Source organism: Ascidiella aspersa, chromosome 9, assembly GCF_963924565.1.
Source record: "Ascidiella aspersa chromosome 9, kaAscAspe10.2, whole genome shotgun sequence".
Lineage (NCBI taxonomy): Eukaryota > Metazoa > Chordata > Ascidiacea > Phlebobranchia > Ascidiidae > Ascidiella > Ascidiella aspersa.
In genome coordinates, this window is record NC_139455.1 from 18,672,684 (window position 1) to 18,695,316 (window position 22,633).

At 37.6% G+C, this 22,633-nt stretch overlaps 2 protein-coding genes across 10 annotated transcripts in view; one reads left to right on the forward strand and one right to left on the reverse strand.

Moving 5' to 3' along the window:
- LOC146133404 (uncharacterized) overlaps nt 1-22,633 on the reverse strand; it is a 280,938-nt gene that overhangs the window by 123,088 nt on the left and 135,217 nt on the right. The gene's annotated exons all lie outside the window — the stretch shown is intronic.
- The window catches only part of LOC146133411 (epidermal growth factor receptor-like), a 49,948-nt gene that overhangs the window by 17,503 nt on the left and 9,812 nt on the right, over nt 1-22,633 (forward strand). For all 9 annotated transcript variants that reach the window (XM_083397947.1, XM_083397948.1, XM_083397946.1 and 6 more), the window contains 12 exons: nt 1,381-1,491; nt 2,933-3,017; nt 4,600-4,712; nt 7,097-7,235; nt 9,405-9,572; nt 9,925-10,011; nt 10,733-10,924; nt 12,655-12,810; nt 13,448-13,570; nt 16,638-16,737; nt 20,377-20,474; nt 21,590-21,745. In XM_083397947.1, the coding sequence (XP_083254073.1) occupies nt 1,381-1,491; nt 2,933-3,017; nt 4,600-4,712; nt 7,097-7,235; nt 9,405-9,572; nt 9,925-10,011; nt 10,733-10,924; nt 12,655-12,810; nt 13,448-13,570; nt 16,638-16,737; nt 20,377-20,474; nt 21,590-21,745 (1,528 nt within the window). The remainder of the gene's footprint in view (nt 1-1,380; nt 1,492-2,932; nt 3,018-4,599; nt 4,713-7,096; nt 7,236-9,404; nt 9,573-9,924; nt 10,012-10,732; nt 10,925-12,654; nt 12,811-13,447; nt 13,571-16,637; nt 16,738-20,376; nt 20,475-21,589; nt 21,746-22,633) is intronic.

The following is a 22,633-nucleotide window of genomic DNA, read 5'->3' on the forward strand; positions in this document are numbered from 1 at the left end:
TTCGTTGGTAACGTTATCAATGCGATTCCCTTACGGCTAACCATGGCTTACAGGTAGCTTAATCCGTTTTGAAAACTCAGAGTTTATGTTTTCCCGTTGATTGATGTTTTTCGCCGCGTTTTGCCACTTTAGAAACGCCCTTTAGTGCTTTCAATCGCTCTCCAACCGATAAAAAGATGTGAATTGAACGGCGCCCGTTTTTGTTGGCTGAGAAGGGGTAAACAAATAACTGTACAGCGAGAAGTGGTGCCTTGCCTTTTCGTTGCGCGCTGCAAAGCTGTTTTCTGTCGCCGTGAATTTACAGCAACGTTTCTCAGCGTGGCATTCGCGATGCCCGCCCGATTTCTGTGCCCATCAAATCCTCGATATGTTGCTCGAGCGCTCGCGGCCTTTTCCTAAAACCTGCAATCCTGGCCATGAATTATTAACGTGATAGCTGCGCGATTTAGTTGCGGTCGAGTGCGATATGGCTGTTGCTCGAACATACTTGAGAGGCCGAGAGAATCTTACTCGCTGCCTTCAGGGTTATGAGTTATCGCTGAACGCTTAAGTGTGTTTTGTCGGTTTCGGATTTAATCATAAAAATAGGGCTTTATCGTGGCCTTCGTTTCTGATCTTTGGATGAGTGAATGTTTTTAAAAAAATATTGCCATTTGTCGCCTGGTTCACCCCTAGTTTATTTCTTTTATTTTTGTAATCACTTTAGTTCATTCCACTACCTGTTTAACTTTAAACCTATTTTATTGAATAATAATCTGTTTAAATTTGTATTTACCAAACCGATGTGTTTAACTATATTTTATTGCAAATACGGTCATTTTTCCCTTAGAACTACCGAATATTATAACTAAAACAAAACTAGCAATGTATCTGAACCTATACCCGATGTCAAGTGGTAGGATCAGTACTCATCCGATACTAAGATGGTATCGGTGCTGATCCGGTACTAAATTAATATGGGTATTTTAGTTATGATTTCCCACCTAATGTAGCAATTTCTACCCTAAAAGGTAAATATATATAAAAAAAAGTAGGTTGACAAAGTGGGCATATTAACTTTTTCACGCTAAAGCGATCTTTGGCCTATTTTATAACCTGGTAAAAATTATCGTTGACCGTTTTAATTTAATCCATTTTGTTTGTTCAAACATAATGACGTCATTGGAATCGGATCGTATCCCGATGCTTTTTGTCTAAACTTTCGGATATCGGTATTAGATTAAAATGTTAAGCATCGGGCATCCCTACCTAAAACATGTCCAGACCACCCGATATCAATTATGAATTGAAAGCAGTGCGTTGCATGCATACCCAATGAGCACTAACACTTGACATTAAAAAGTTTCCCGTGTATGCATAGATCAGTTTGTTTTTCTCCAGGTGTAAGCACTCTATCTTGAACGGTGGTTGCGTTCCCCAGTGCCCTACGAGCCACTACACCGACATGAACGGCACTTGCGTCCCCTGCCATTCTTCCTGCATCGACGGAGGGTTAGTTCTTGTTCATTCGTCTTGTTTTTTGTCGCTTACGTTTAAATGGATGTCCGACGGATCCTTTAGAACGCGGAAGCCCTATTTTATTTTATTTTAGTAAAATGTTAAGTTACTTTACACCAGGGGTTCTTAAACTGGGGTCCGTGAACTAGTTTTAGGGGTCCATAAATGCACATTTGAAATGTTAGTGTATATTTAAGAAGTAATTATTTTTTTCAAGAACACAGTTTGATTAAAAATACTGCACTAATGTATTTAGACTCCATTTCACTTTCACAATTTTGGACCGAAATCAGCAGATTTATGAAATTATTTGTACTGTGACGTCAATTTATGACGTCATTTTTGTATTTTTTTGCCTACCGTTGTACAGGCGATGCAAAAAAAAATTAGTTGGTCCGCGGTAATAAAAGTTTAAGAACCCCTGCTTTGCACGGTTCCAGCCTGTGTATAGTTCTTATTAGGTCCCAGTTTTTCTGTTGATGTGTAACCCCTTTGCCAGTTGATATGACCAATGCGAAACGTGAACAGTCATAATCTAGTAAGAAGTAAATTTGTTGATTTTTTAACCCCATAGCCAGTTGGAAGGCCTCTACAAAACTCACCAGGCTTCATTTCAGACCGCTTTTTTCGTTACAATGTGTCCGATACGCATTGCTGGTTAAAATTGTCTGACCATTTAAATTTTTGGGACGCTTTTGTGCCTTTTTTACCCCGTGGCCTTTTGCAATATGGCCAATCCAAAACGTGCCGGGTTCACTAATTTTATGGCAAAATTCTGAGACGAAAACGTGATGGGCAAAAGGAAGCCGGCTATACGAAGGATGTGAACTGACCGATTGATAAAAAACACGTAAAATCATCAGCTAAAAATACAGCCAGGCTCGTTTATAACTCATTTTTAACACGTTAAATAAAACGGTTATATTCCTAATATAAGTGAATAAAACTACGAAAGGTAATGTTATTTCTTCCAATGTCGGCCATCGAAGGCATGTTTTTCGGAATATTCTTGAATTAATCAAACTTTCTTGCTTAGTCAGTCTTTAGGATACATATCTTTAGTCAGGGGTCTTATACATTTATATGTCTGAGATGCGTCCTTATTTTACGGTCTATATCTCACAAAATTGTTGTTCGTATTTTTGTTTTACATACATTCTTATTTGGTTTAAATTAAAAAAAGCAACAATTGTTAATGCAAACCCATTTCGTTATAATTATGCATAATTCTATGTGAGTTGTTGTTACGAATTACATATTTTTTGTCACCCTTATTCTGGGTGCTAGAGCGATGATGGCCTTGTTTATAGTCCACAGCAAATAAACACAATTAACTTCCGCAGCTGGGAATCGAACCCGGTTTCTGAAAAACTGCAGGGTCCTACCTGGCTAAAGCAAACGACGGTTAAACCCGGTCTTGTTCTCATTTATACAGTTGTCAGGGTCCAGAGGCGAAATACGGAACTCTTGGATGCAAGAAATGCCACGAATCGTTCGATCCTGAGACCCTGATCTACACGGTGAGTTACAAAGCGACGTTTCGATCATTTTTCGCGAAACCTTCTAGTTTTTTGGCCCTTCAAAGCGCTGTAGTGTTTACACACCGGCCTCACTCTTCTGTGCTTGTTTGTGTTCTGGTGAAATATGACGCTTAGGTGGCGTGTGCTTTCGACCTCAGTTCTTTCGTAAAGCGATTGAACTCTTTCGACGCTCTACAGGAGTTCTATCGTTTGTTTTAAAGATTTATTCCATTTGATAGAAGATTTCAGTCCTAAATTGCAAATAAACTGAATATTTTGTTTACCGTTTCCTTTTCATTTCACATTTCAAATACAAAGCGGTATAGATACATTAAATACCAACTCCGAAAATGCAGCATGTGTTTGCCTGTAACTACTTTTTGCAAAAAAATATATAAAGAGGAACCTATAAAATGACAAGACAATTGTTATTTTTACGAAGAACGATCAATTGTTGGCAATGAAAAATCACATTGTTTTTATAATTTGATTATGAATGTATCTTGAAATTTAGCTAGCTGTCCAACGTTGTTGATTCAGCAAAACTGCAACGTGTTTTGATTTACATCCAAAACTTCGCAGGTTTTTCACATGGCCTCGCGCAACAGCCTCCCAAAGGATTGCGTTGTAAAACCGCCAAGTAACTGCCACTTTGCGCATAGCACTTCGACACCAATGCGGAAGCCACACTAGCCCTGTAGATCGAGTAACGCCTTTTAATCCGGGTGTACGCGATGCACTCCTGTAAATAAGTTTTAAACACGAATTCTGATTTTGATTCCCCCTTTAAAAATAGCTTTTTCCTTATTAGATCTAAAAACCGTTATTCGTAAGGTCATTTTTTTAGTTCACGTTGTATTTAGCTCTATACTTGTTGTTTTACACCGCCACTGCAGATAGAATTTTTCGCCGTGTACTTAAAGTTACGTTCAATAAAATCAGCGGGTTATTTTTGGACGTCAAGTCGTTCGGACGTAAACTATAAAATTAATACGAAACAAAAAAACAATAGAATATTTGTGTAGTACTAGTATATACATTGTTTTACACAATTACTTCGTGTTTCTTTATAAATTGTTGTCTATTTTCCTTGTTCTGCTACGTTTTTTATTGTATTCCGCCGAGAAACTGATTTTTTAAGCTTTACAAGTACCTTAAATCAACGACGCAGAATACTGTCTGTTTTTGTTTGCAACATTTTTGTTTGTATTACGCTTAGTACCCTGAATTAACGACACGTCCGTTCATTTTATCCGGGGCTCGAATAAGATAGAGCCAGTACTGGAAATGCTTTTTATGCTTTCAGAATTTGAATTCAGGTCCAAGTCTAAAAATTGAAGGCTAAATTAATAACTATTTCGAACGGGTAAATGTATTGAAAAAATTCTGTATATGAAAATGTTGTACTGATGAAAATTTTGTACTATAACTTACAAGAAAATACATTGCTTTATTAGAAAAGCACACATTTTATTTAACTGATAACTTAATTTGTAGATATCTGTAAACTAGACAAGTTTTGACAATACAGACGATTGTTATAACGTCCGATCCCTAACCCGTGTCGCGCTCTTATGTCCAGCACCACGGAGTTCAGTGTCGCTCATGTTCCAAACACTTGGACCCAGGAGTGTGCGACCTTGGATGCGTCAGCTACAACAAGACCTCCGACTTTAAGTGCTACTACCCGCCGGGGTAAGTTTTCTTTTTTGCCTGTCTCTTTTTAATGTGTTAAAGTTGCAAAGAAATTGTTTAGGCAGATGTTGAATATTTTGCGCGCAGATAGTATAGTTTCGCTATTTTCGTGTACTATTTATAATATACGCATTACATTGAAAAAAATATATATATCTGCCTATATAGATTAAAAAAAATTGTATATCATCTGTTTCAAGTTGTGGCCACAATTGGAAAATGTTTTTTTGTTTACTAAATAATTAACAATCAAAGTCTTAGTCACGGCATAATTACCGCCAATTTTTCGAACTGAATGTCCGATAAGATGGGCCTTTAATGTGTATGCAGAAAATGTTTGGAAATGTTATCTACCGTTTTAGATAGCAATATAAAAAATCAACAACAGAAAAACTAGGATTAAGACGATAGTCAATTTCTTTACCAGAATGTTTACTACCAGCTATACGCCATTTGCACCCCGAACAAATAGATTTAGACAAGAAAGCTGTAAATTGTTAAACTGACAAAACCTGACACATTTCTCAGCTTGTATCAAAAAAATATCTCAAATCATATTTAAAAAACAAACAAATAATTGCTCTTAAAAGACAAACCGTATTGCACAATTGCCCAGCTAAAGCGACGCGGTGTGCCAAGCCTGTCAATCTCCCGAAGCCAATTACCCGTTTCGCTGCGCGTGAGGTCACGGCAAGCTGCGTTCTTGCAAAATTGCAAAATTGCGCGATTCGCCGTAGTTTAACGACGCGGTATCGAACAGAATCGACCATTTCCTTTCGAAAAAAGCCTCATCCCGCTTCGTTCGTATGAATTGCGCGGACAGGGGCTCTTGATTAGCTTTTTCGCAATCGTAACCGAATCCAGGTTGTGTGATGTATCACCTTCCTGACTATCTGGAAAACCCTTCCTGTACTTCGCGTTTAGCCGAAATCGATGTCCAAGCCCGCAGACTTGCAGTCGATATGGAAGTGGTGTTGTGCAACCTTTAGTTTTTTTGCTCGACACAGTTTTGAAGCCTGTGACAGCTGAGAAGGCTTGGGACACCGCTGCATGCAAAGCTGTGTTTCAGCGGTCGCAAAAGAAAGCGTTTTTTACCTCGTAAACTTGCGCTTTAGGATTATTTGTTTAATGTTCAGGGATTTACAGTATGTTGCAAACAATTCATTTTGAAATGACTCCCATTCAAGATTCAAGTAATTTGTAAAATACATTCAGTCACACAATAGTTGTCTCCATTTTTCAATAACTAATGATGATACGCAAATGATAAAAATATTGAAATCAAAATACCCCTCTAGTTAAGGAGCCTATTTTTTGGTTAAATTAGTAAAATTGGGTAAAAAAATGGCACTTGAACCAAAGTCTTCAATGACTTAAGTTTAACCGGGCTATATGTAAAAAAAGACTTAAGTCAAGTAAAGTCATTTTCTGCGAAGAATTTATTTGAAAACAGTGACTTACGTGCGCTGCTTACGTCATTACAACACTGGGTTTACATACCTTTAATCGCCCCTTGGTAATTAATTCTTAGTCAATGAGTGAACAACAAAGACCCTTTTTTGATTTATCTAAGATTTTTTTTTTTTTTTTCAAGTTTTAGTTTCAAAATAATTTTGAACTTTTAAAATAAAAGCTTATACCTACTACGAACCCAACCAAAACCACTTTGGTGTTGTATACCTACAAAAACAAAACGCCTCCAACCTAAAAAAAAAATTGGGAAAAAAAACTTTGGAAAGTACAATCTTGGGACCGAATTCTAATGTCTGGTTTGTGCAATGCATCACCACAAAGCTGGCAAGGCGCCGTCGTCTGACGTTTTAAAACTGGTATGCACATGATGACGCACTTCGGCGAATGCCTGGAGATATTGCGGCCTGTCGTAATTTCACCGAGCGTTTATAACCCTAGGAAGGGAGACGATGGGTTTCCATAAGAAGTACATTGTCTACGTACAAATTGACATTTTAAGCCATTTTTGCTGGCCAGACTCTAGCGGCCTAATTTTTTTTTAATTTTAAATATAAGGTTGGGTAACTGTTTTGAGATATACCTGATAACAGGTTGGTAGTTTAGTAGGGTGTGCAAACGTTATTTTTACGCATAAAAAACATCAGATGTTTTTTAATTATTCTTTCTGTTAAAAAAATGTCATTTTGAAGATGACAGTGCTGGTTAAGTCATCAGGAACATAACTTTAATCAAATTAAGCAATTTTCATAAAAAGCAGATGGCAGATTCAATTGCTTAAACAACAAACCAAACATCCCAACTCTAAGCATCCAACTCATGGCAACATTGCTGTCCTTGTCGTTTATTTTAAAGAATGAACTACACCGTTGTCACATTTTTTAACTGTTTTTTATCATGATTTTTTTCCCCAGTGAGGATTATACTCCTTACATCGTCCTGGCTTGCCTCGTCTTCCTGGTGATCGCGGTGGTGGCTCTGTTCTTCTTCGTACGTCATCGCACCACCATCAAGAGAATGCGAAAGACAATTGGCAAGACCATGGTTGGAGAGGTGAGTGGCATCTGTTTTTATTCTTTCTAGTAAGTGATGAACAACGACTACTTAGTTTTCACTTTTCAAGTAAGTGATTCAGAATATGCGATATATGTTTTGGGCAGTTGTTTCGAAACTTTAAACTCGTTTCCTCGTTCCCTTTACTGTGTGTTTTCAATTTTAATTTCTTAATCCTTTAAAAAAAACGATTTTAGTTTGATAAATTTAAAGAAAAAAATGTATATTTTTTTCATATATATTTCTTTAGCGTACTTAAATCACTACAGCAGATATATCTAACCTCTGTCAACATATATAACATTTTAAATTTTGAAAAATACTAGACTTACCATAAAGTCCTATCCCCGGAATAACACAAAATACAGTTGTTATGATTTTTGGCACCACCAAATAATACCATATGTTCGAGTATTATAAAGGTTTAAAATGTTATGCGCAGAGATTACAAAGGTTTACAGCTTTCCCTGAAATAACAAAATACACGGTTTTAGCGTTTTCGCATTACTTTGCCTCGATCAGTTGAAGTTACGTAAAACCACGTGGCTTTAAAAAGACAGTTAAAAAGGTCAAAACCCACTTTGGCACGTCTAGGTTTTGCGATCATATCGACCGCAGGAACGCAGGCGCGCATAAACCATAATGGAAAATTTACGCGGGCGAAAATAACACGTTTGCCAAATTGACATTGTTGCGTGTTTTGTTGGGTTGCGCAATCGTAAGGTTGCCCACCAATTTCTCCCACTTTTGCAGTGCGACACCTTTTTATTTCCCTCGCTGCGTGAGAGATGTGGACGAAATATCGCCGTCAATGCAGACGTAACTGGCGCTGTATTTCATTGACGGGGATTCCACACGTTTACGCAACGCTATGCTTACTTTTGCACAGGACTTTTTTTTCTAGGTGGCTTAGTTATACAAAACAAAACTTTAAATTGCGCTCAACACGGACTGCTTACTTTAATGTAAGAATGGAGCAAATCTATATAGGAAAACAAGACGCAAAAAAAGTTATAAAAATTATACAAGAAAAAAGAAATAAAAAAAATACCTTGTTTTAATAATTATCTACCCTAAAACACTGTGTTTATTTTATTTTTTTGATTGCCGAACTTTTTTAATTGCCAAGTTTTTTTTTCGAATTTAATTTTTATCCTCAGCTATAGAAACGGTAGAACATACACACGTAGTATAGCGAAAAGAACACCAAAAATCTTTCAGCCAAACATACCTTGTCAGCATAAATCATCCGGCAAATATATAGAAGTACAGAGTAAAAAAAGCATTTCTGTTTTACCATTTACCATATATCGCTGGAAAGTTACCGTCAGCAACAAAGCATTTGTCCTATATATTTGAAAATAAGTTAGGTCTTAACAAAATCGTCCAAATAACGCTACCTATACCTTGTAATCTTTGTAAATGGTCATATTTGCCTAATTCTGAAGGTGGCACTATATAAAGACAAATTCTTTTCTACTTTGATCTGATGAAGCACGGTTGTGCTAAAGCTTGTCAAGAATTCAATACATTTTGTCTTTATATAGTGACACCTAATTACCTTATACCAGTGGTTCTCAAAGTATGGGTCGCGACCCAAACATGGGTCGCTCTATGGTGATTCAATCCTGCGCAAACGAACTTTTTTATTTCATTTTTCAAATATTTTCAATTCAATCATAACTGAATTATTGCATGATAAGCTTTTCACGTGGCTTCAAGTCTGTAACCTGGATTATTGCATCACAAGTGGTTTTATGAAAGTTTTGATGGCAGCCAGCTGCAGTATAGTCATAGCAAACTACAGTAGCTGCTAGGACTGGTGTTAGCATTCAGTCACCAAACAAGCCACGCTGATATTATAAAGGAAAAAAATTCAGTTTCACCTTTCACACTAAAACAAATCAATCATTTGTCTGTAATCAATCATTGTTTGATAGAACTATGCACTACATCTGGTTGTCTGTGTCTTTTTCTATATTATGCATATCAGAAAAAGTACATTTTTTGATGTTTGAGGCTTGGGTCGTGAGATGCTCATAAAATTCAGATTTGGGTCGCGCTTAAAAAAGTTTGAGAACCACTGCCTTATACCTTGCAAGGAATTTGACATCCCCTATACGATTAACCCCAACCTCCAACTAATATAAACCGACCTCGTTATTGCAGCAAGTGCTGGTTGAGAACGAAAAGACCCCGCTAACCCCAAGTGGGGCCAGCCCCAACCAGGCACAACTACGCATTGTCAAGGAGAACGAGCTGGCCAACGGAAAGCTGCTGGGAAGTGGAGCATTCGGTGAAGTGCACAAGGCGGTTTGGACGCCGATCAACATACAGGTTTGATTGTATTTTCTTCTTTTGGCGCAAACTGCGTTTTCTTTTGCGACCTTTTTTTCGGGTTTTAGTGATTTTTTATGTTTTTCATTTTTCCACTGCGAGAATTGCCTACAGCTTCTAGTTGTTTAATATCTGTCAACAATTAAAAGTAACAGCGATTAATTTTCTGTGTGTTTAAATTTTGTAAAATAGATATACAGATTTGGTCACACTTGACTTTTATCATTGGAGTCACTGACAACTACCAGATTTCTACTGATTTTCACGTTAAATATTTGGTACAATTTTCAATTAATGAATATCTTAAAAATAATATGGTTTTATTACTTACTTAATGATTACCTCTTTTCAGGGAGAGAAAGTCAAAATTGCCGTCGCTGTTAAGACGTTAAAGACTCCAGAGGAAATGACTGCAGCTGCAAACAACGAAATAATGGACGTAAGTCCAAGGCATTTGTTAATTTAATTAATGGCATTGATATTTACACTTTTTCCACCCGAGTTATGCTATACTTTTTTTTACGTTTTCGTACATTATTCACTGGTCCTCAGTGAAAAAAAACTTTCTTTATTGGTCGTTAGTTTTCATGTTGCGCGAAGATGTTGTGCTTGTTTAATAGTAGTTTAATAATTATTTATTTCGAATTTGTATATCTAAAGTACGACGATAAAAGTGCTATGATCAAGTTACCTTTTTGTTTGTGGGTTTTTAATGAAAGCTCAAATTCTTTGAGGCCTAATAGTAAATTGACCCCTGGACTCAACAAACCACGGCAATTGGTTCACTATTTTAACCAACGTACATTTGAAGTATTTTGTTAACACATTGACAAAAACACTCCAATCTAATCCAATCCCCCCGAAAAAAGTTTTCAATTCAAAATACTCACTTAAAATTTCCTACGGAGGCGTGCATAATGACTTCTGTGGACTGCATCAGGTATTGGCGCTCCGATCCGATAAAATTGAACATCCCTACTAGAAACTGATCAGACCGTTAAATCTGTTTTGCCTAAAATGCCACTTCAATCCGCTAATCTAACAAGAGGCACACATAGTGACTTCTGTGGACTGCATCATGAAACGCTCCGATCCAAAAAAATTAACATCCCTACTAGAAACTGGCCAGATCCTAACGCAGAAAAACGCTAATGTAACAGGAGGCGTACATGATGGCTTCTGTGGACTGCATCTACCTGGTCCGTCTGTTGGGCGTCTGTATGACCGAACATGTTTCTCTCATCACCCAACTCATGCCACTCGGAAGTCTCCTCGAGTACGTGAGGGACTCGAAGAACCACGAATCGATTCCGGCTGGAAAAATGCTCACCTGGTGCACGCAGATCGCTAAGGTGGGGCTCATACGACACTTTTTTGTTTCGCAAATCTATTTAGGCCTAAAAACGCTCCAGCGACCAAAATGGTTTTGTCCAATTATTACTACTTATATATGATCAAACTGAAGCTTTCAAATTCTGTGATCCGGCCCTTCTGGTGTCGTATTCTATAGACCTAAAACACTCCAGTGACCAAACTAATTTTGTTCGATTGTTAGTATTTTTTTAATATATACTATACACTTATGATGCACATTTTTATATAAACACTAAAGTGCTTCTGGTATAAAATATTCAACAAAATAGTTCTCGAGTGAACGTCTATTCTATAGTATAACAGTTGTACTTATTTTTTACACGTTTCTGATTGCTAATAAAGTGATAAGGCACCACTCGAGTTTATTCTTTAAATTTTCTTCAGATTTGATTTTTTTAAATTTGGCCGATACTGATTTTATGTACAACCAAACTTGTTTCCACAAATCGTATTCCGCTTCCATGTATATTTAACGACGATGACGTTTCAAATGGCGAACGGTGAAAATTCTAGGATATGCATTTTAGGATTAGTCGAAAAGTTTTACAAGTTGTTGCTTCCTTGTACCATTTTAAACATTAAAACACTTCTTCGAAAAATATTAATAGACTGAAGCGGTTTAAAGTAAAGATTGCTTTCCATTTCCAGATTTAAACGTGACTTGGCTCGGAGATGCATGTACTGAACAAAAGTGTTAACTTAAATGCAAAACAATTTTGTATTATACTTCTCCCGTGTCAAAAGACGGCGCATAGGCACAGCACAAAATTACCGTGGCGTAATATGCAATAGAAAGACTCTAAGCCCCCCAACGAGGCCTTATTGAGTGACCTGGTCGTGTACTGACTGACCAGTACTGGCCAGTGCAAACGCACGGACGTTGGATTACTCAAGGCAGGGTGTCTTGGTGGTCGTCTAACTTATTTCCTGGTCGCTTTTTGTTTTGCCTGTACTGACGCGCCTTAAAGCAAATCTCAATTTTTATGTGTATTTTTGGGCACACTATGCACGTATCTGTAATGTAGCTTGGTAATGAATTTAAAAGGCAAAGACGTCGAGTTGACTAAAGATGACACAAGTTCGTATCGAAACGTTTTAATCAAGATGATATCGATCCGACCTTTTTGGCTTTGAAATTCATTATCAAGCTATGTGTATTTTATTGCCTTACATTGAGCAAAATCGTGAATACTGTTAAAAGGTTCTGCGTTGCGGTGTGTGTCTGGACCTGTTTTACAAATCGGGGTTCGCAGACCTATTGGCGTCCGTAAATTAGGGGGCCCTTACTATATAAGCAAACTTCAAATATATGAATCGATTGAAGAGGACCAAATGTACCAATTTCAATAAACATCGATATATTTCTGGTCTTGTTATCATGCTTTTATTTTATATTGTTTTGAAGCAGCATATTTATTTTTTTTTAAATCCTTAGTTTTTGGAAAGATTTTATTTGTTAAACGAATAAGGAAAATGCAAAGCGCCCACTGAATTTTTTTTTCTAAATTAGGGTATCGCTGACCTAGATTTTGTCTTAAAACCTTCAGCTACCTTCAAGTTGCAATGGATAATAATTATATATACAATTCAATTTAACTTTCTTTTACCAAAAAAAAACGCCTTGCGAAATTCGGAAAACTTTTTCCAGCAGCACAAGTTTAAACGCTCAGTCGATCCGTTACAATAAAAGGTATGCGATTCCTTGTAGGGCATGGCTTACTTGCAAGAGAAGCACCTGGTGCATCGGGACCTGGCTGCACGTAATGTACTCGTGAAGACGCCGAACCACGTCAAAATCACCGACTTCGGACTGGCCAAGATGCTATCGGCCAAGGAGGATACTTACCAGGCTGAGGGAGGCAAGGTACGTCTGTTTAAATGCGGTTAATTCTTTTTTTGTGTGTTTTTAAATAATTATAAAAGTTTGGAACACTATATACGGATCTGTTCATAAGTTTAATGGTGAAAATAACGGCCCAAATAGACGTTATAAAAGTTAGAATGATATTATCAGATCTGAGCCTATTTGAAAAACTGTAGTACCGAAGTGACGGTACTTTTGTTAGCGATAGGGCAACATACCAGACAATATACTGTAAAAAATACTGCCTAATGCCCTAATCAACGTAGAACTAAACTGTAAAATAAACACTAGTAAAAAAGCGGAAATTGTTAATTTTTTAATTACATCACAAGTAGTATAAAGTTAAAACGTTATTTTCTGTTTGTTTTTTATCTCGAGAAACGATTACTGTGTTTTACATGCTTCTGTTTAACACCCAAACACTTTATATCGCTATAAAAGATTGACAGGATGGAAAGCACGGACTGCGTAAGATCGGGATTTTTTTAGTTATATCGAGAATTTCTATTTTTATTCTCCGAATACTATACAGTTATGGCAGTCGTTTTGGTTTGCAACGCATTCAGCGGTACGAATTATTGTACAGTTTGAGAACATCTGAGTTACGGATTTTCAACTCTCTCTATTTTTCTTCCAGCTTCCCATCAAGTGGCTTGCGATCGAATGCATCACGGAACGCACCTTCTCGCATCTCTCCGACGTTTGGGCGTTCGGGGTCACAGTGTGGGAGCTGCTCACCCTTGGGGCCCGACCCTATGACGTAAGTTGTTCATCTTTGAATACATAACTTGTAGGTTGTGTTGCAGGCTTGTTTAAATGTTTCAAAGTCTGCCGTTACCCGACATATTTATGAATGCCTTTTGTACGGGTAAAGCACATAGTATATTGTTTACACTCGATCCCTTATCTCTTTCCATATATTATTGTTATATTGTAATTCTAAATGTATAGCCAATCCCCAAGGCCTAAATGTGAAAAAAAATCGTGTTTAAAACTGCTTTCTATACTGTAGAAGAGGGATGGGTAGAATGTGTTTTTTAGAGTCTGTGACTCGGTACAAAATCGTGCACAGTTTTATGAGACATTGCGATATTTAAATACTGCAGAAACTGAACGTATGTGCAGTTTTTTATTAAAAAAATAATAATTTGTAAGTTGTGGCAAACTTTATTGAAAAAGTTACATTTTGAGAAAGTAAAGAAAGATTTTATCTTTGATTGCATCATATGTAACCTAAAACTAAGCGATCAGATTTAAAAGGTGCCTTTAATCTTATAATATAAATAATACTTCCGAGCGTAAGAATCCTCTGGGTTTTACAAAAGTTTTCATACACCGACCCGACGATCGGGGTGTAAATGAAAAAAAATACATCAAAAACCCATAAAGGTGTTGGCACAATGCGCAAAACCAGGCAAATTTCCCTGTTTTCGTGTTTCAAAGATCTGCCACGATCTTGCAATCACACGCCGCCGATAATAATAATAATTCGCAGTCATGTGAATATCTCGTAATCCCTCCTCGCTGCAGTGTCATTGCGCGTTCGTTGGAAAAACAACAACATCGCTTAGCATTTGCAAAACTGTGCAGTGTAAGTAAGGCTTTGTTGTAAGGCCACTACGCCTAATGTAGCGTGCGTGCTTGAAGCTAACTAACGCATAATTGTTGTGTTTTTTTTGGCAAAGACCCGTTAACGCCTGCCAAAGCTATGTTGAGCTACGACATAAACGTGGCCGAATCTTCGGGCTATTTTGGGAAATTCTCTGTTTACGACTGCTCGGCGTACGTTCCAAAATACAAGATTTAGGCCGTGACCCCAGCGGAGCGCAATTTAAAATTCAAAACAACGTCAGAAATGTTCATGACGTCATCGTTTCGTGCTGTAGTGGCCTACGAATCGGTTTATGATCTCCACTGAAATGTTAAAGTCAAAATTTTCTTGAAATGGGAGGTTCCAGGACCGTTTAAGGTAACATGCAAAATGCTAATTGAAATGGCTACTGCGTAAAGGTGATAACTATAATGCTAACAAGCTTTAATATACACAACTGCAAAGTAATGTTCGAAGTGTGTGCCTTTGTGCATATAGAGATTTTCTAGTGCAGGGGCGGGCAACCTTTTTAACACATTTTTTGTAAGGGCCAGTTAGGAAATTTAATGCTTACAGGAGGGCCGCACATCAAATAAACACTAATTGATATTTTCAGTTTTTACTAGAAAAACACAAGTACAAGCGAATATGAAATAACATAGCAGACACACATGTGGATGTTCAAATAGAAGTTAGTGAGAAGGCTGATGCTGGATATTTTGAACCAACTTGTCAATGTTTGGTTCCAGGCCAGATGTGCATAGACGCAAACTATTTAACAGCCTTAATTCAAAACCAGCTGTTAAACATAACATCTCAGTCAATATGCGTTGCAAAAGTTTGTTACACCTTGACCGTACAAGACAAGTGTAATTGTTGCAAAACAATTCTTTATCATACCAACGTGACACAAGTAAAACTTTATGAATAAAGATTGTTTTGTAATAGATGCTTCCCATTCGAGTTCAACAACGGCATTAGTGTAGCTGTGTAGCCTATGGGTTACATCGCACTTCAAACAGGAAACTGAAAGAGCAAAGGTTCCAACATTGGTGCACACAAAATTACCTTATTTAGGGCAAAATATCTGCAAGAAGGCGAAGGGCCGCACAAAAACTGGCAAAGGGCCGCATGCGGCCCGCGGGCCGCACGTTGCCCGCCCCTGCTCTAGTGTGTCACGGGGCAATTTTCTAATTTTGTAAAAAAACAAGCACTTGAAGCTTTTACACTATGTGTTGGATAACTAGCAATATTATATTTTTACCTAGTACCTTGTCGTATTGTTTGAGTGATTGTTAAGTGTTCCACGAATTTTTTTTTTTAGTTTGCCACAGGTTGAAAAGGTTTGAGAATCACTGCTCTGAAGTATTATTAACATAAAATAATATTAAAAACTGTGCGCTGAATGAAAGTTTTTCTACGGTGTTAATTTTTCACTTTGATTTTAAAGTAATATACACATTACGCGGAAAATAAAACTACAAGTCGATTGATCAATTCAACACGACATAAAATTGGCGCGATCGATTGAACACAGCTTTGACGATGATAGACAGAACTTTATTAGGAACATCAAAGCAAAAAGTGATACACGAAAATCTCTTCTTAATTAGAAGGCTCTCCCAGGAGTCTCATAGATATCAAACTAGGGTCATTTGACAAACTCCCTGCGGAACAAAATACCATTACCCATCACATTCAAGAATGCTTTCTATACTCACGCAGTAGCAAGGATTGATAGTATTGTTTCAAATTTGATTCCATATCCCTTCCAGATATTATTTTCATGCTTTAATTATAATGCTCGACAAGGCAACCGTGCCTAAATGTGACAAATTACCATTACCCAGAATGCTTACAAATTATATCTATACTCAAGCACAAACGGGTTAAATATTTAAAGATGTTCATGCATGCCTAGAACTTGGGCTCTTTGATAAAGTTCTTTTACATGTGTATTTAAACCGTCGTTATGGTAGCAGCAGTTTAATCAAGCGGGCGTTGACATAATAAAATTCACATAAGTTTACCGCGCCAAGTCACTTAAACAACCCATTTAAATATTCCAGCCGCCGAAAACGTAAACCAAAATCGCCTTTTTCTGCCATATTTCAATCCCACATGTCACAATGGATTTTTGGCGACGTAACAGTTGCCTTGCACTATGTCGCATCTCATCAGTTCGGGCTTAAGTTCAATCGAAATATTTCTTTACGACACTCGTCATATTTCACAGGGCATCCGAGCTGTCGAGATGTTGTCGCTTTTGGAGAGGGGAGAAAGACTCCCCCAGCCGCCTTCCGCGACGATCGACATCTACATGGTCCTCATCAAATGTAAGTAATCTCTTACGGTTTACTCTCGGCTTGTAAGCCACTTTATATTTTTAGGCGCTATTTTATTGACGACTGACTTTATGACTGTCAAGGTTTTTTTATGCCAGGAAAAATATTAGAAAAAAAGTTACTGATATAACCATACCGACTTAGTGCTTTCCTATTCAACACACAAGCTTAGAAACTGAGCTAAACGACAACCAGCGATAGTACTGCATCGTGTTGATATGTTTACTCACGTAATCAAACTAATCTTAATCGTAAACTGAAATCCTAATAAAACTAATTTCAACATTTAACTACTTTTTGTATATTACTTTTGGTTTGAGAGCTTTATATAAGACTTATGTTTTTGTTTCACAGCAGTGTTCACATTTCACCATAAAAATCAATTAATGTACAACACTATTTTTACTATTATATTTTACTTTTCTTTAACATAATGTCAACCCGACTGTAATATGTTACCCATCACTCTTGTTTTGTAATCTTTAAAAGGACTGGTTCACCTCTATTCCCACGCATATTATTTTCGTTCACTATATTTAAAACAACAGAACTGAAAATCACGCCGGAGTTTTTTTTAATATGTAAGATTCTTTACTGGACCCAAACCCTTGAAAACTCACTGTGCATGATAAGCCGTGCAATTGACCTTCAACGCAGAACGTTGACCCAAGATTCCAAAAATAATTCCCTTTACGCACACGCGGTTTGGCGCATCTAGTGGCAGCTTCTGCTAGTTTAATTGTCTTTAAGTAATAAATCAGTTATTCTACAAAAATGATAAAAAAACTTAACAAAAATTCAAAGATATCTTTAAACAGAGAAAACGGTTATCTAGCCATTCGCCCGCTATAAAAATACAAAATGTCAATACATAAAGACTGTATGAAATAAGCTATTGCTGCCAGCCATAATATATAACCGAGTGTTGCTCATCCAGCAGTATTATATAATCAATCGACGTTGAAGGCGTTCTGTATAGGACATCGAAACGTCGATTGACTATATAATACTGCTGGATGAGCAACACTCGGTTATATAAGGACTGTATGTTGTAATTAAAGCATCCATTACGAAAAGATAAATTGCAAAATTCTTACTGAAAGCAGAAAAGGCTTATATAAAAGTTCAAATCGCAAGAAACAATATGCGTCCTTAACCCGGCACTCAGATCACGGTTTCCCGCTTTGCTTTAGTTGTCGTTTTATGCCTCGCTTCACGCCAGCCCCCCGTGACGTCACCGCAAGCGAAAGCACGTGACGTGACGAGACAGTGGGTTTTGTGACGTCGCGCTGTTTTGTTTTGGTTCGAATCGCTCGTATACAAGCTCTATATAGTATAAAAGACATCGTTCGTGTTTGGGATTTGCTTTTTCAATGCCGCCCGACACTAAGTAATGCTTTAACTCGTGAACGCCCCCTTTTTGACTTTCATTGTTTAACCCGACGCTTGGCTAGTTCTGAAAGATGCCAGGCCCTTTTTACCGAGGTAAATTTGGAATGCTTGTTACAACGCTGAAAAAAAAAGATACAGTACTCATCTGGCTTGGTTGTTATAAAGAAAGAGAATAATCTAGTTAATTGGGTGATTGAGTATATTCAACATCAAAAATCTTTAAACTGCATTATCATATTGTATTGCCTGTTTTTTTGCTTGCAATACTTGAATATAGGCATTATCCTTCGATTGTCATCGCAGTTGTTGCAGCAATGATTTAAATGAAAGAACGTAAATACATAAAATGTTCGGTTTTCGTTGGAAAATTTAGATATTCAGTCATGCTGTTAACACATATTTTGTTGAAATTCAAAATATCATCAAACGCTTTCAAAACGAAATTATTTTCGAAACCCACTTGAAGCATTGGAGGAGTGTGCAGCAATATGCAAATAGTCATTACTCTTAGCATTTCGAGCAGCAGACTGCAGATGCTGCCGTGACTTCTTGGCAGAATTACAACCGGTAACACATCGGAAGTATGACGCAGCAACACCTCTCGTTGCATAACGAAACTCCAGTGTACGACCTTAGCTGAAATAGCAGCCTCGTCTTTAAACTTTTCCTTGTTATATTCACTATGCAGTATGCACGTATCGGTAAATTGTAATGTAGCTTGAAAGTGAATGTCAAAGTCTAATAGGCCGTAAATCGAAATTATCGTGATGAAAATGTTTTTATACGCACTTGTATCATCACCGGTTAATGTGACTGAAAAATATTCAAATCCTCACCCACAAAAGGTGGAGCGCAATTCTTACCATTCGGAGTTTCTAATTTGTTAAGCGCGTTAATTAAAAGCTTCAGGTGTTTATGCGGTGTTAACGTTCACTTCGGGGCTTTCCTTTTTTACTTTAATCCCAGGCCGGGGCGGCCTTGGCCATTTAAAAATGATTGGCATTTTTAAACAGAATTTTCACCCGTTTTTTTGCTACTAGATGTGTCCCATAATATTGGATTTTAGCCAATACCTGACACTAAATGGTATCATTACTCGTCTGATCCTAGGGTGGTTGTCGGTGCCTGTTTGATGTAAATTGATTAAGGAATTTCAGCCATGATTTGTACGCCAGTGCAGTGATTACTACTTTTTAAGACTATCGTTTTTAGACCGTCAAAGTTTAAACCTAAAGTTAACAAATAAAAGCAAATTTTTTCTTATTATCCGAAAAAATAAACGTTTATACTTCAGCAATTTTGTCACTTAATTTCGTGGAAAAACAAACACAAAATTTGGATTCATTCGACTGGATTTTAAGCGCAAACTAATTGTTATAACTATACGAAAAAGCGGAAAAAAGCACAGTTAAAAATGTGGACCGGGGTATACTTTTGAAGCGGTCGCATGAACTGGCCTCGTGTCGAAAATGCAAAAACGTACACAGACACGGCGTATGCGTTTTCCAGAGAGGATACGAGCCGACCTATGTTCCCCTCGATTTGCAGAAAACGCGAGTTTTTGACTCGCAGTATACTTCCTGTCTCGTCAGCACACGTAACCCGTCGCGTGTCACGTACGCCCTGTGTCGACTTTTTTCCCGCAACTTTTTTTTTGACTAACTTTCCTAAGGTTGTGAGAACGCGGTCGATAACCCTGCTGATGTTCTTCACAAATCTGCATGTTTCGTATTGAAAGCTTAAAGGCCGTTTCATAATAAACAGCTCCTCGTAGTTACATTTCTTCTTCAACGTTTTAACCACCAAATGTTCGCCGTCATTCACCCTGTAGCGTAGAAGACGACTTAAAAAGGTCGCCCAACGTTGGAGAACAAATACAATTACCGGGGCAGCTGTTTTTTTTATTAATATTTTGTCTCGTATCAACAGTTTATATATTGAAGCCCATTGTGTTTTGAAATGTGTTTAGAAAGTGCCGTAGTGAAACTAATTACCATTTAATATTGTCTTGACCATGACATTCCAATTGCTTTGTCTTCCATGTATATTTACAAAACACAGCGAATGATTCACTTTTAGGTCTTTAAAAACCTATAGTATTTAAAAATGTTTTTGAGTGTCTTTGGATTCATATCACAAAAAAAGGTGTGGCAACCCTTGTATCTCGCGCATCCAGCCAAAATAACCTCACAAAGTGTCACTCATGTTCAGAATTAACTGAATTGCACACTTCAACAGGTTGGATGGTGGACCGAGCCTGCAGACCAGATTTCCACGAGCTCGTCCAAGAATTCACCACGATGGCGAAAGACCCGAGCCGCTACGTCGTGCTCAAGGTAATATTTGATGGTATTATGTTGCGAAAATCCGAAAATCGACCTCGGAATTTACCAGGTTATAATAAGAAGTACTAAGATGTCGCTGTGACTATAAGTTATCCGATATTGTGGGATCGGAGGCGATACCCGATACTATGTGGTACTATCGGTACTAGTCCGATACTAGTTTTATGTAGTGCTTATCAGATACCAAATTTTTATAGGAATTTCAGGCGTCATTTGCGATTCAACTTTGAAGCGATTCTACCTTAACGCTAAGATTCGGCAAAAATAGTAGGTCTAAAGGTTTTATTGCAACTATTTTGCTGGTTTGAGAATAGTAACGACGTAATTTTGGGTCGAATCGCATACTTGTATTTTACACGACCGCAAGTATTATGTTAACACCAGTTGCTCTAACGTCCAACTGCAAGACTAGATTTTTGTAAAAAAAAACGGCATTCATGTGTTTGAGTGAACATATTTTTGACTTGTTTGTTTATAGTCAAGCCTTTGGACTGTTCCTTAATTTTAAAAGATTAAAAATATTTTTACAGAAAATGCAAACGGAATTATTATTTATCTATTTACCTCGAAAGGCCGTTAGACTTAATAACATTGCTAAAATAAAACCTTTTATCGTTAAAGAATGTCTCTTTAAGACTGTTTTGTAAAAGAAACTTCAAACAAGGAATTACTTTTTTCTACTATCATACTAAAACACTCATTCGTTAGCAAGCGCTATTCAAAACAGGGAGTCAGAGTCGGCGTTCAGTTCTAACCCAAAGCTTTTTAAAATTATAAAAGACATTCTAGGAGATCGTAACATAGATGCTTCGAGAATTTTAAATTGCGATAAAACTGGAGTACAAACGGTGCAAAGATCATGTTCCCAAATTTTAGCTCACATCAGATCGATTGGTTCTTTAAGCAGTGCGGTGCGAAGAAAAAACGGTAGCATTGATGTGCGCGATGAGCGCTGTTGGCCAGCACATTCCTCCATTTTTATTTTTGCTCTCAAAAATCTTTTTTTTTTCTTTTTAATGTAAACGTTCAATTGTTGCCTCTAACTCTGACCACAATGATCCTGTGGTACACATCAGTTCTGAACTCACTGCTACATTCTTCCTCAGAACGACCCGGGATCGGCTGCTGCTTGCATCACAAGTCCGAGTCCGACCGACGAGATGCAGTTCTTCCGCAAACTCCTTGAGGAGGAAGAACTGGGAAGCGACGGGGAGCTGATGGCCGAGGAGCCGGATCAATATCTCCTCCACGACAACCTCGCGGTGAGTCGTCATCGGCAGCAATTTTACTTCAAATCTTTAGTGTTTTACTGATAGGCAACGTTTCTATACTTGAAATTATAATCGGGTGAAATTTGAACTCTCGCCTTTTGGAATGCGCGACCACTTCTCTACCCATTAAGTTTTTTCTAACAACTTGGGTGATATTTCAACTCCTTGTACTTGAAATACGCAACACCTGCTCCTACAATGAAGCTATTTATCAGCCTGGGTAAGGTTTGAACTCCATATCTTAGGATATCTGGAATACGTGACCACCACTCTTCCTACTGTCAACCATTTCGGATTAGATTCGAACTCACGCCTGTTGGAGTGCACACTGCTCAGCCAATGCTATTACAAAAGAGCTATAGCAAACTTTGGTTGGTTTTAAGTATTATACCATAACCGCGCTTTAAAACACCATGGGTGGGGTTCGAACTTGACTCCTCGGGAATACGCCACTTACAGCTCTGTGTACTTACCACCACTCCCAGCACATTATTTTGCTTTGTGTAATGCTTTTAGTTGTTTTGTTACGCACGGAATGCCTGTCGTGTCGGCCTGCGCTTTTGTGTTGTTTAAGTTTACTAGCCTTGCGTTTAACAGCTATGTTTGTGTAGTTTATTTATTTTCATTGGAAAGTATTTCATCTCGTGAAATTATAAGATGGGACATTTCGGAAAAATTCCCCTGAACTCGACTCATCAAAACAACTAACGAGTACTACTCGTCGCCCCGTATACTCGGCACTCGTATCTTGTTTTATGTTTAAACGTAAGATTTGCGAATCAAGATAAAATTTATTTTGTCCCATTTGAGTATTAAAAAAATGAACGCAAAAAATAGCACTTGGACAGCGAAAATACTTTAATGGTTATCTACTGCCAA